Genomic DNA, 14,406 nt, shown 5'->3' on the forward strand with positions numbered 1-14,406 from the left:
GAGGACAGGGGTAAGAAGAAGACTTTTCACCGTTTATTCTTATGTACTTTCTAAGTTTTGAACCATATGAAAGTGTTACGTATTCAAAAATATAAATACAACTTTATAAAGGAAAAAATTAATGACATATTTGCTATTAGGAAATGAAATTAAAGTGTCCTAGATAGGGACTTCCCTGGTGGCGCAGTGGTTAAGAATCCGTCTACCAATGCAGGGGAGACAGGTTCCAGCCCTAGTCCGGGGAAGATCCCACATGCCGCGGAGGAACTAAGCCCATGCGCCGCAACTACTGAGCCTGCGCTCTAGAGCCCACGAGCCGCAACTACCGAAGCCCGCGCGCGTGGAGCCCATGCTCCACAACAAGAGAAGCCACCGCAACGAGAAGCCCGAGCACCACAACGTAGAGTAGCCCTCGCTCGCCGCAACTAGAGAAAGCCCGCGCAGCAACAAAGACCCAACGTAGCCAAACAAACAAACAAACAAAAAGTCCTAGATAATAGAAGATGGTTAAGAGCCTTGGGACCAAGAAGTTAGTCACCTAGCTAGTTAATATAACACCCTCTCTAGCTCCCAAACCTTTTGTTAATTCAAGTTGATAGTTATCTCATTTTGTTTAAACATGGGGGGGTGTGATAACCTGCCTTCCAAAAAAAAAAAAAGAGGGTCTTCTCCAACAAGACCTAGATTCTCCACTGCTCAAATCCCATTAACACTAATCAGCACAATGATTAAGCACATTGTGGTTAAGTACTCTAGTTGATTACGACTCCTTCAGAAAAAAAGGTTCCCATAGCGACAGGTAAGGGCTATCATCGAACTCAGCTTTTCAGCACAGGACTTGGTGTCACAGATAGGAGAGTTAAGATTGTTTTAGTATTAATCTGGAGGCTTGCTTTTTGAACTTCACTTGACTTCATCCATTCAAAAGACACTTATGAGAATCCCTCTGTAAGCCACGGGCAGTACCAAACATTGAAGGGCAGGAGAGGTAGGAGAAAGACCTCAAAGATAAGATATGGTTCCTGCCCCCAAGAATCCCAGTCTGCTGAGGAAAGCAGCCACTGAAAGAAATAATGACATTGTGATGGTAATTCTACCCCTAAATCTATAATCAAGCCTGTCCTCACCACTAGGACTGGTCAGTTTCTAATCTAGTTTCACTTTCCCATCTTCAAGCTGCAGCACAGCTGGGTTTCCAGCTGGCTGGGGAAGAAAAGATTCTTTAAATAAACAGCACTTTAAAAATATGCAGTCGCTTTTGCTATACTGAATTTTGTGAACCACCTTGCTCTAATATGTGAATCTGGGTGCCACATTAATTTAAAACTATCCTAAAGAACATAAAGTCCCCCAGGAATACACCTTTTCTAGCTTTAACAACAAAGTACACTATACGCTGGAAGAAAAAGGCAAATCATAAAGTCCCAAAGGAAGAATGATCTTTCTTTAACAAAAAAAAAAAAGATATATATTGTGTCTATTCAATAAGGAAACAATTTAAAAACCATACACATATAGGAAAGCAAATGATAGAGTGTGATTAAACCAAAATATATGCAACCATCATTAAAAATGTAGGACTATTTGCAGAACAGGATGCTTTTATAGCATTGTACAGAGTTGCTAGTCCCTGAGAGTCCTTTTCAAATCTTTTTCCTGTTCTTTCCTCAGAAGGCACAGAAAACACCTCCAAGTATGTAATCTTCTGAGAAATTCAAAGATTTTACTCCACTCTTTACCACCAGAGGTAGTAATTTGGCATGAATGATACACATTAGATCTATAAAAATGCCCCTCTGGCAGATATTGCTATTCCAGAAGGACTTAACAGGCTACAAGTCAACATTTCATAGTTGTGGTAAAATTAGCCATTTATGAAGACCTTTATCTCTCTGTATGGTACCTTATCCCAAAGTCCTGGCCCACCAAAACACAGCTTTCTGGACAATCTCCCTAGGAACCATACCTCTCAGAACCCAGACAGGCTCAGAGCTGAAAATGGCTAAATAAAGTAACAATTTAACCACAGTTGCTCAATATAAAGGCCATGATGACAGTTTCCAGGTGCCAGTTTCCCTATTTTGCAATGGGCAGATCTGCTCCAAGGAGAAAATGTTCCCAATGACCCTGTGGCCCAGAGGGCTTTTTTTAGAGATAGAAAACAGAAAATAAATTTGTTAGTTATTTCCTGCTGAGCACAAGGAAGGTGTCGTGGTTAGTTAGGAAGATTTGTTTCCTTATTTAATATACCATTACTAGTGCATGTTTTCTTCAACCACATTGTAGAAAATAAGAAAATGCAGTTTATGCTCTTCTGTCATATTATCACCAGTTCCACAAGTTTCCTCTCACAAAAATGTCCTTTAATTTCTAATCCCCTTAGATAAAGCCCCCAAACTGACCTGTATCTATATACTATCAATTCAAAGCAAAAATTTTTGCACTCTAAAATGTTTACTCCCATATACTTTCCTGCCCCCTGATAATTTGTGATGTATGAGGGCCTTCTCGTTAGCAGTGATTGCAGTCCTAAATTTATCTTTTTGAGAACTATATTGCACATGCTATGTTCATAATATGAGATGACCACAACCTAAAAGCAGACTATATTTCTGAACCCCAGATCTTTCATGATCTCCACATTCAGCTATTAAGCTATTAAACACTCACTAAAACAAACAAGGTAGAATTGATGGAGGAAGGAGGAAAGGAGGAGGAAGACAGGGGACGACGACCATTGGGGCTCAGTGGACCAGACTAGGGATTATGTGGCAATGTGCACGATGCACATTCAGGAACAACTCACTGAAAACCAAAACAGAAGCTGTCCTTGGATAAGGTTCAATAAATGTTTTTACTATCTATTTCCCAGTGCACAATACAGTTCCACAGCTCCCCAAGGGATCTCAGACAAAATGCTTAACACAATAAAAAATTAGAAATTCTTAACTGGTCTCAATTTGTCATCATCAAACATTTCAGAGCATAAAACCAACATTAAAGAGCAGTCAACAATATTCCTCAGAACAATGTCAGAGAGATAAACTGCTGTTATCACCAAAGTTTCTTTCTTCTTATTAAGACACTGCAAGAGTCTTCTGATTAAAGTGATCACAGTTTAACATAATACCTAGATATACTCCCACCACTAAACTAAAATTCGTCTCCTGAAGGACAGGGGCGGGGAGGGGGCGGGGGACGTGGGGTAGAAGGGAAGCTTCCAAAAGTCAAAGGCATTGATCTAGAAAGATGAGGGCAGCAAAACTTCCTACAGGCTGTACACATTCTTTGCTACTCAAAGCCTATTTATACTACCCAGAATCTGTTGGTAAACTAGTAAACACACCAACTTCTATGACAGACCAGGACATCTGTCACAATTCAGTGATTACACAGCTCAGAGTCACACTGCAAACACCAAATCCAGACTTTGGGGATAAAATGAAACCCCAATATGAATAAGCACAAGACAAGCTAACACCAAACACTCCAGTCTGGGTACAATTTGGTTCGAAATATCTTACTGAGAAGTAAGTACTGGATTCAGGGACAAGAAAAAAAAGATCTTAAACTGACATTTCTTTGACTTTTGACATTGGAGACCTCCATTCCCAGCTGCACAGATCTACAGATTTCAGTGTTTTGTTTCTAATCACCTGCATTCCTGTTCAGCACCCAACACCATGAAGATGAGATGTGCAGTCAACACATCCTGCTGGTGAGATGTCAGAGCTGAACTTACAGCATTCAGCAGAAGTTACTCTATTTCACCGTCATAACAATAAACAGACCTAGGAAGATCTCCCTGAAACAGCCAAAAGAGGTGTCTGCTCACTAGTCGTGGAGGTTAAGAGAGGGCTGTGCTACCAGCTTAGCAAAGACAGGCAATCACGATGCAGAAAAAAACCCTGAGCCACATGGGGGACAGAAAACAGTAGCAGAAAAAGTCCCAACTCTGCCTGCGCCAGCGGTGTGGATGAGCTGAGCCGGGAGCCCAGGAGAGGAAGGAGGGGGCGGGGGCCATGATTCCCTAGGAGAACTTGTAAGCGGAGGCCTTCACAGCCTGGGAATCTGCCCAGCTGCTCCTGCAGACCCTGCCAGCCTGGGCAAGGCAGGCCCGTGGGAGCAGAGCGGGCAAGGCCTCCGAGGGTCACTCCTGACTCACTGAGCCTCGGGCCAGCAACACCAGGACCTCTCCGTTTTTCCTGCCGCTACTGGGCTATGATGGCAGCTTTCCAGCCCCACATGCCATACATCAGCCGCAGATCCCTGCTGGCACAGGCCAGCGCGTCCCCCCGCCCCCACCCCTGGCACACTTTGAGCCTGATCCTCCTTCTCCCCAGCCCAACACCCTCACCCACCATGCCAAACGCCCTGCACAGGGGCGGCCCCACCCCCCAGCGGCCGGCCGGGGCGCTGCCAGGCCTGGGCACCTGCAGCACCTCCCGCCCCACCCCCATTCTCCACCGCTTCGCCCCTCCCCCCTTCCTCTAGCAGAGGGAGGGGGCGACTCACCGCAGTCAGTGCACAGGATCTTGCCCACCTCTTTCTTGAGGTTTTTGCCGTTGGTGTCAAGAGGGGCAAAGGCTGTCTTAAAGACTAAGGGCTGCTCCGTGGGCTCCAGGAAAAAGATGTAGCGCTGGTTCCTTTCGAGCGGCGCACAGGAGCCCACGCTGATCACCTGCTCGCGCTGCAGTCCCCCGCTCCGGAGCGGCCACTTGTCCAGCACCTTCACCAGTGCCACCCGACCCGAGGCGGGCGGCTCACGGGTGCTGTTGGAGCTGGAGCCGCCGGCCGGGGCCAGCCCCTGTACCTTGCCCTCCACCACCACGGGTGCCTTGTACGCCTGGTCCTGCACCGACTTGAGGCTAGGCGAGTAGCAGGCGAGCGACACACCAAAGAGCAGCATAGAGAAGCCGGGGGCCGGGTCGCGCCTCATGCCGCCGGCGGCTGCGGCTCGCGAGCGGGCGGCGGCTCTCCGGGCTGCGGGGCTGCGGGGCTGCGGCTGTTGCGACGGCCGCGGCTCTGGGGGCGCAGCGGGACGAGAGATGCCGCTGTTGCTGTCGCTGCTGCTGCTCCTGCTGCTGCTGCTCTCGCCGCCGCTGCTGCCGCTGCTGCTCCTCTCGCTGCTGCTGCTGTCGCTGTAGCTGCTGCACCGAGCCTTCTCCAGTGGCGGCGGCGGCAGCGCTGAGCAGCAAACCTGCCGCATCTGGCCAGGCCATTTGGGGGGCTCCGCCGCTCCGCCGCCGCCGCCGCCTTGGGAGGGGAAACCAGAGCCCGCTGGAAAACCGGAAACAGCGTAACGTTAGCGCCTTGTAGCCCTCCACCGGCAGCCCGGGGAGGCGGCCCAGCTAGGGCAGGGGGCAGGCGGCAAGCGGGCCGCGATGCGCAGCGCGGAGGCGCGCAGCGCTCCCACCCTGCGCGCCAGGACCTGGAGGTGGATGCGGAGGATGGGACGTCCGCCCACTTGCTCTCTCGCGCCCCCTCTATCCCCGAACCGAGTGGGGAGCGCGGCTTCTGCAGGGGAAGCTTGGGACTGCGCTGCTTTACTGCCCGGCTTCAGGGCCCGCAGGGAGGCGGGAGGAATCGTGCTACCCTTTGCTCTTGGGATTTATGGGCACGACAGTGGGGTAGTGCGTGAGCAGAGGGCGGAGTAGAGATAACAGATTCTGGCACCGTCCTATGAAGGGGGGAGTGGGACACAGGCTGTGCCCTGCCTTTGGACATCGGCTGTAGGAGTCAAGGAGATTGTCACGGCCCGGGTGACTGGCCAGCCTCCTGCCTCCTGGGGTTGTATATCCCCTTCCCTGGGAGGACCCTAGAGGCCAGCCCCTAATTGGGCACACGTGTTTGGCCCTGCCACCGCCAGGTGAGCGCTGGAGATTCGAGTTAAGGTGGGGGAGGATCCCAGCCCCGTCTTTTGGGGGAGAGTTGGGGGTACATGGAGTCTTGCCTCGGCGATGAGGACACCTAACCCCGGGTGGTGGTTGAGAGAGGGTCCAGTCCCCAGGTCTCTGGGCTTTCTCCAGCAGCCAGGCGGGACCAGGTTACACGGTATACAACCTCATCTTCTTTTTAAAAAGCCTCTTCCTGAAGGAGATGGGGGCTTCTTGGGAGCCAACCTGAGAGCCAGAGCCGGTCAGGGCCAGAGCTGCCCCACAGGAAATGGTTTCTTTTTAAAAGTGTGCTGCTTGCAAAGAGGCAGGAGAGGAGAGTTTGCTCCACTGCGGCCAGCATCTGACTTTTAAAAAGCGAGTTAGGGATCCATTCTCCTTCTATCAATAAGGATACAGGGAGTTTTTAAGACCCAGCTTATATCCCTGAAAGATATGGAGCTCAGGAATTCCAGTAAGGTCTTGGAGAATCTTATCCCTGACTGGGGACTGCAGGAAACTGGCCCGAGGATGTCTGACTTTGGCTAGGAATGCTATTCTGGAAAGGAAGGAGGGAGCTAAAGCTTTCCTCCTGGCTAAGAGACCCCCCAAACGTAACATATTCAAAGCCAACAGCATTATTTCTCCCACCCAACTCCAAATTCCATATAATCATTAATGGAACCATTTTATACTTGGCCACCCAATCCGTTCAAGCAAGTCCCTCAGTCTCATTTTATTCTCCCTCATCCAACCAACCACCAAGTCCTTTGCCACTTCTTTTTTTAAAAAAATCCCCGATTTATCTAGCTCCTCTCCAACTCTGCGTGAATACCTGAGGTCCAAGTGCTCCTCACCTCTCACCTGGACCACCACAAAGCCTTCTCACTAGTCTCCACACCTTTCACCTCATCACCCTCCTCCAGTCCTACCACTGCCAGAGTGATCTTTCTAAAAATAAAATATAAATATGATTTGGCCATGCCACTGCTCTCAGGAGTAAAGTCCAAACTCTTCAGCATGGCTCTTCACGGGCCCCGTCTACTTAGCCAACTCCATCCTCTGGGAGCCAAGCCCCTACCCTAGCAGTCCTCAGCACATCATACCGTTTCTTGGTGTGCTTCTGCACATGATGTCTCTTGTGTCCAGGAAGCCTCACCTCCACCTTGTCCACCTGGAAAACTATTCTATCCCCAAGGCCTAGCTCAGCAGTAAACCTCATCTCTCCCTCCCTACATATGCACCACCATCCTCACCACCATACGCATACAAGATGGAATTAATTCCTTCCTCTTCTGTGTTACCTTGTGCCTCATACATATCACTGTTATGGCAAAGACCTATACTGTACTTCAAGCAGCTATTAATGGGTCTGCATTAGACCCATCAGACTAAGCACCTTAATGGCAGGGACTATGTCCTATTAGTCTTTAGATACCTATCCAAAGGAACAACCAACACAGTGCCTGGCATAAAATAAGGATCAGCAAATCCTTAGTGAAGGAAAGAGGGTAGGAATTAAAGAATGGAAATCAGCTCTCTTAAAGGCATCCAGCCAATCTTGTTGGCCCCTTCAGTGTCTCCTTTTCCATTTTCATCGATCATAGCTATAAGGAAGATTACTAACTCCGCTCTCGCATTTTTCAATGGAAGAAACAATCCCAGGGAGGAAAAGCGAATTACTCAAGATCATACACAGCCAAGATTGTACTCAGTCTTCTGTTTGTGAGACCAGGGTAGTGGCGAAGAGCTTGTGCTCTAGGGTCAAGCAGTACTGGGTTTCAAACCAATTTTGTAAGTTACTAATTTTGACTTGACTCTATTTCCCTCTCTAGGGCTTAGCTTTCTCATTCGTATAATGGAGATTATACTAGGGTCTACCTCATAAAATTGTTTTTTGCTCATTGTGTACTTAATTCAATAAACATCTGATGGAATGGCTCCTCTGTGCCCAGCACCGAGGCATGGGACTGGTCACTGGATATACTGGAGTGAACCAAACTGACACTGTCCCCGCTCCCAAAGCTCTTACTCCATTCGGGAGATAACAGTAAACAAATAGGTAAAATAGGACAAATAGGTAACTGTCCTGAAGGAAATAAACAGGATGAAATGATAGGAAATAATGGAAAGGGGAGAAGGTAGGTCTATTTGGATAAGGGAGGGTTTCTCTGAGGAGATAACATTTAAGGTGGGATTAGAAGGATTTGAAGGATGTGGATTATGTGAGATAACAAGTGTAAAGTGCTTAGAACAATGCCTGGTGTAGAGTAAGGGCCAAAATTAATGTTGAATGTTATTGATATTTTACTTATACCAGTGGTTCCTAATCTAAGAGCTGAGACTCTCTATGTGGTATGTAGTTATTGCACACTAGGATTTTCTGTATATTAAAAATGCAATGCATTCAGGGAGTTGGGGATCGACATGTACACACTGCCATATTTCAAATGGATAACCAACAAGGACCTACTGTATAGCACAGGGAACTCTGCTCAATGTTATATGGCAGACTGGATGGGAGGGGAGTTTGGGGGAGAATGGATACGTGTATATGCATGGCTGAGTTGCTTTGCTGTGCACCTGAAACTCGCAACATGGTTAATCGACTATACTCCAATATAAAATAAAAAGTTTTAAAAAATGTAAAAAAAAAAATGCAATGCAATTTTTCAATACTAGATGCCAGTGTGGTGAATAAAAATACATATTCCATCTCTTTTTTTCACATATCCATTTTAAAGTATAACAAGACATTGTTAAGTATGCAGAAGAGTGCAACAAGGTGAAGAAGAGTGGCAAGGTATGCTACCATTTTGTCTTTTTTTAAAGGATAAATACATATATATTCATAGATCGTAGATTACCTTTGAAAGGACACAGCAGAAATGGAAACAATAGTAGGCTCTGGGGAAGGGCACTGGTTGGTGGAGGAATGTGCAAGAAGAATGCTTTTCATGCTGTTCCCTTTTGTACCTTGTGAATTTTTTTATCAAGTTCCTATACTACCTATTCCCAACAATGTTTGAGAGAGGATCCTTTAATTTTTTTACTGATGCTGATTTTTTTTACCATGTATTTTCTCAATCAGAAGCGACCTAAAGTAGAACTATTATTATATGGGATTCCTTGAAATTTTTTTAACTTTAAAATGAGATTCTGGTGCTAAAAAAAGGGTTGGGAATTATTGCACTATAACTTTATCTTCTTTAGAATGCAAAGATAAGTTTTGAGATCCCAATTGTCCACTAGAATTCGTGCGGCCACAGAGGGTGGAGACTTAGGCAGAGATGTCTAAAAGGAAGAGAGGTCCTTGTCCAGATTTCCCCAAAGTGTGGTGTGTATGAAGATAAGCTTTACAGAATTAACATCAGCCATTTAGTAGAGAAGACAGCCCAATTCTCTTCTGGCTTTTCCTTAGGGATCAAAGTGAATTGGTACACAGTCTCAGAAAATAAAGCTTGATATTCTGAACCTGCTAACTCTTCAATGTAGTTCAATAATTGATAGTCAAAATAATAATAGCTACCGTATTTAAATGGCCTCTTGTGTGTCAGGAGCTTCATGTTTATATTTCCATGCCTCAACAACTTTGCATTTTACAAACTGAAGAGACTTATAGAGGTTTAGTAACTTGCCCAAGTGGCAGGCAGTGTTGGGATTCCCATTCAGGCTTGCTTTATGCACAACACCGTGTCTCTCGAAGAGAAGGCGTCTTGCAGCCTCACTTTCATTGTCGTCTGAGAGGTCTCCAATCTCTCCAAAATACTTCCACCAATGTCAGACTATTTGAAATGTACAACACTGGCAAGCAAATGGTATAAGCATCATTTTACAAGAAGATGAGGAAAACTGAGACTCTGAGAGAATTTGACTTTCGCAAGATCACAGAGCTACTGATAGGACCAAGGTTTCTCACAAACTCAAGCTCACATTTTGGGGGGTTTTTTGGTTTTCTTTTTTTTTTTCTGTCTTTTATTTATTTTCATTTTATTGATGTATAATTGATGAAATTGTCATATATTTAAAGTGTACAAGATGATAATTGGATACATGTATACATTGTGAAAGGATTCCTACAATTAACTCATTAACATTATCTACCACCTTCTATATTCTGCCCCCCCTTTTTTTATGAGAACACTTAAGTTCTACTCTCTTAGCAAATTTCAACTATACAATAGTTATCAACTACAGTCACCATGCTATACATTATATCCTAAGAGCATGTTCATTTTATAACTGAAAACTTATACCCTTTCACCAACCTCTCCCCCTTCCCCAACTCCCCAGTCCCCAGCACCCACCATTTTATTCTCTGTTTCTATGACTTTTTTTTTTTTTTTTTTTTTGATTTCACACATAAATGATACTATGCAGTATCTGTCTTTCTCTGGCTGGCTTATTTCACTTAGCATAATACCCTCCGTGTTCATCCATGTTGTCACAAATGGCAGGATTTCCTTCTTTTTTCAGGCTGACTAATATTCCATTATATACATACCACATTTATCCATTCATCCATTGATCTTGTTGTTTCTGTAACTTGGCTACTGTGAATAATGCTGCAATGAACATGGGAGTACAGATATCTCTTCAAGATAATGATTTTGTTTCCTGTGGATCAAGCTAATACTTTTGAACAGAACCAGACAGAGAAATGGAAGGCAGACCTGTTCACTATACAGTCTCCCCACATGCTTGTGATAAAACTTGTTCATGGTAGCAGTGGGCTGTGTCACTACATAATAATCACTGAGAACAAAAACAGAAGTAGACAGAATGGTATAGACATACTGAATTCAAGATAGAACACCCACATGAAAAGCTTGGCTTCTTCTCCCAGATCCCTCCCACACGAGGATGGACTTCTTCCAGCTTTAGCCGATTCAGTGGCCAGAAATGGCCACAGAACCAGGTTACATGGCTTATTACATCCAGGAGAACTGGTCCATCAAGGTGATGTGTATGGCCTTTATGTGGTCACTGGGTCTCACAAATCAAGCCAAACACTTTGCAGGACAGTCTCATTTTCTAAATAAAGATATTTTGTAAACTTCTTTTTTTTCTCCTTTTGAGATCTGTTTTCTAAATTTGGCTTCCAGAGTCACTCTCAGGTTCTGTGTGGTTAATTTCTTTTCCTCCAAGGATTTTTAAACAAGGGACCAGATAGAAAACAGATATTGAGACTCTGAGGATATTAGCATTGGGAAGGAATCAGCGTCAATGTAGCCCGATGGCCTCCTGTCACAGAGGAAGATGTAGAGACCATGGAGACTATTGGATTTGCTCAAGGTCACACAGCCTAGTTAGTGGCAGAAACAGCACTAAAACCCTGACTTCCTGCCTAGTGTTCTTTTGTTTATGTTGCAAAATCCTGGCTCCCCACAGACTGGAATGGGAGCTTGGGCAAGTCACTTCACCTTTCTAATCCTTACTGTCCTTCCCAAATAAAATCGGGATAATAATATACCTACCTCTAGAAGTTTTGTGAGGATTCAGTGACATAACGCATGCAAAATGCTTCACAGTACCTGGCACGGAGTAACTGGGTAAGAGCATGGGTAATGGACTCAGGCTGCCTACATCCAAGTCCCAGCTCTGCCAATTACTTAGCTGACATTTGGCCTAGTTACTTAACTTCTCTGGGTTTCAGTTTCCTCAGTGGTAAATGTGTAAAGTGATAATAGTTCTTAACCTCATTAAAATTGCCGTGAGTCTTATAGTCAAAAATATTATATTGCAAATTTGAACGTTGCTAAGAAAGTAAATCTGAACAGTCCTCATCACAAGAAAAAAAATTTTGTAGCTTTGTATGGTGACAGATGGTAACTAGACTTATTGTGGTGATCATTTCCCAATGTATACAAATACCGAATTATAATATTATACACCTGAAACTAATATAACGTCACGTGTCGATTATACGTCAATTAAAAAATTGTTGTGAGTATTAAATAAAAGAATATATATAGCACACTTAGAATAATGCTTAGCACATGTTAACTAGTATTAGTCTGACTAGAATAACCATTTTCTTACTTTAAGTAGACATACTTTACCCCAAATTCAGCAGTTTTAAAACCACCCATTTTCATATTTTTTGAACACATGCTAAAATTCTCAAGCATAGAGCCTGATGTTCTACTTTATATGTATATTTTTAAAAGTCACATCATTGGTAGTCCCAGCTCCCAATCAATAGAGGACATGATTCAATAATTTATAGCCTAGGGCTGCATCAAGAGTCCAAGGGCTTACACTCACCAATTTGCTGAAGAGGGCAGCAGCCCCTCTGTCTGAATTGTTCCATCTGGGATAATAATACTTATTTCTTTGTAAAGTGCTTTGAGACCTTTGAATGAAAAGTGCTATGTGAGCACAAATTATTATCTCTTTTCCAGATATCAGTTTTAGATTCAAATCCAGAAGCTCCCTAAAATAGACCACAGCAGAAGTACAATCTGGACACAGATGTATCTGTCCTGTGTTATTTCGATCAGATAATACACTCGTGCTTCGCACCAGCATTCGTTTTCTTTTAAGCATCATAGCCTGTCTAATTTGGACTGAGAAAAAATTAGATGTCTTTCAAGCTGAATGTTTTTGCTGTTTAACATTCAAAGATTTTCCTCTCTCTGTTTTCCTGGTTTGTGTATTTGGAATCCTCTCCTGAGGTCAACAGGAACTCTGAGGCTGATTCAACTCTGGGGGCGTGAAGCAGGATGAGGAGAAGAAATTAGTCCCTTACTCCCAAATCCTCAGGCTAGTGTACCTTTGAGTGTCCAATTCAACCTTGTTTCTACCTCATAATTTCCAGTTCATGTGCATTTTTTTTCATTTACTTCCTAGACACTTCCAATATCATCCAAGGTCAGAAATTTGAAGACTTCACTTTTCCTGAGTTTTCTTTAAAATTCATAAATTTATTTACTCTACCAAAAAGCATTTATGGAACACCTACTATGCATACTGACCTAGATGCAAAGAAATAATAGCCATGGTTGCTGCTAGAGCTAAAATCTAGGCAATATTAGAGTCAGGATCTATTATCTGTTGAGCTAGCACCTGCCCTGGGCCTCTCCCCTACCCCACCTCCCCACTTTTCTTCTTTAATGTCATCCCTCCCCTGTGCCTCTCAGGCTCAGTGTCCCACTGTTCTCTCAGCTCTCCCAATTCTGAGGGCAGAGAGAGTATGCTCTGAAAATGCTAGGTCCTCAATATTTGCTGAACATGACAAACTCAGTCACACTAAGGGATTAATATCTACTAAGGCCCAATGCATAGCTCCTTAAGTTACGCCTTAGTTTCTAAGACATTTTATATTATTCATCCCAAAGTGAATTTATTTATTTCCCAAATAGCTTTATTCATTCTTTTCAAAAATCCATTTGATTAATATTAATTTTGCAATGTATCACTCAAAACTATTTTTAGTGTCTACTCTGGACCAAGCTTCATACCAGATGCTGAGAATGCAGGCGCAAATAAGACACACGAGGTCCCTGCTCTTGAAGAACTTATACTCTTCAAGGGAGACAGACACTAAAAAGGAAACAAATACATAAAACATTTCTGTAAGAGAAAGAAAAGGAGAAGGAAGAAAGAGAGAGTGTGTGATATGATTAGATTGAAAGCGACTAGGACAGAATACCACTTGCAAGGATGGTCTTTCTAAGTAGGCTACATTTGAGCTGAGATCTGAAGGATGGAGAGGCATCGGCCCTGCAAAACTCTGGGAGCAGAGCATTTGAGGCAGAGAGAAGAATACCATAGGAAGGGCCTGAGGCAATAGCAAACTTGACATGATTCAAAGTATGGAAGGAAGGCCAATGAAGTTGGAGATCATTATAAGAAGGGGAAAGGGTGGCATCGAATGAGGTTAGGAAGATAAGTAGGGATCAGACTTATGCTGGGCCTTGCAAGCTATGGTAGGTATGGATTTTATTCTAAGTACAATGAGAAGTCATGAACAGCTTAAGTAGAGGTCTGTCATGATCTGGTTTATATTTAAAAGAGATCATTCTGAGATATAGAGCAGAGACTGTATTGGGAAGAGAGTGGAAGCAAAGAGAGCAGTTAGGAAGCTGTTACAGTGGTCTGGGAGGTGACAGTGGCTTACACTGGGGTAGTAGCAGTGGAGATGAAGAAAAATGGATGGAATTCAAAATATATTTGAAGGTGGAACCAACAAGACTTGTTGGAAGATTGGATGAAATGCGTAAGGAAAATAGAGTGATCAAAGATGACTCAATTTTTGGTTTGAACAACTGGACAGATAATGGCACCATTGATTGGGATGAAACTAGCAGGGGACATAATAGGGCTGGAGAAAAGAGAAAATTCCATTTTTGACATATTGATACCGAGATACCTTTAGACATTCAAATGGAAATTCAATTACCAGCTGATATGTAAGTCTGGACTTCAAATGAGAGGTCAGAGTTAGAGGTTTAAATCTGGGAGTCAACATATAGATGGCATTTAAAGCTATGGCACTAGATAAGATGATGAAAAGAGAAAGTTGATAGGG

At 44.0% G+C, this 14,406-nt stretch overlaps 1 protein-coding gene across 3 annotated transcripts in view; it reads right to left on the reverse strand.

The window, feature by feature from the left end:
- Positions 1–5,547, reverse strand: part of NRG2 (neuregulin 2) — a 182,091-nt gene extending 176,544 nt beyond the window's left edge. For all 3 annotated transcript variants that reach the window (XM_036848886.1, XM_036848884.1, XM_036848885.1), the window contains exon 1: positions 4,516–5,547. In XM_036848886.1, the coding sequence (XP_036704781.1) occupies positions 4,516–5,209 (694 nt within the window). In that variant the 5' untranslated portion in view covers positions 5,210–5,547. The remainder of the gene's footprint in view (positions 1–4,515) is intronic.
- Between the last annotated feature and the right edge of the window lie 8,859 nt (positions 5,548–14,406).

Source organism: Balaenoptera musculus, chromosome 3, assembly GCF_009873245.2.
Source record: "Balaenoptera musculus isolate JJ_BM4_2016_0621 chromosome 3, mBalMus1.pri.v3, whole genome shotgun sequence".
In the NCBI taxonomy this organism is placed as follows: Eukaryota; Metazoa; Chordata; class Mammalia; order Artiodactyla; family Balaenopteridae; genus Balaenoptera; species Balaenoptera musculus.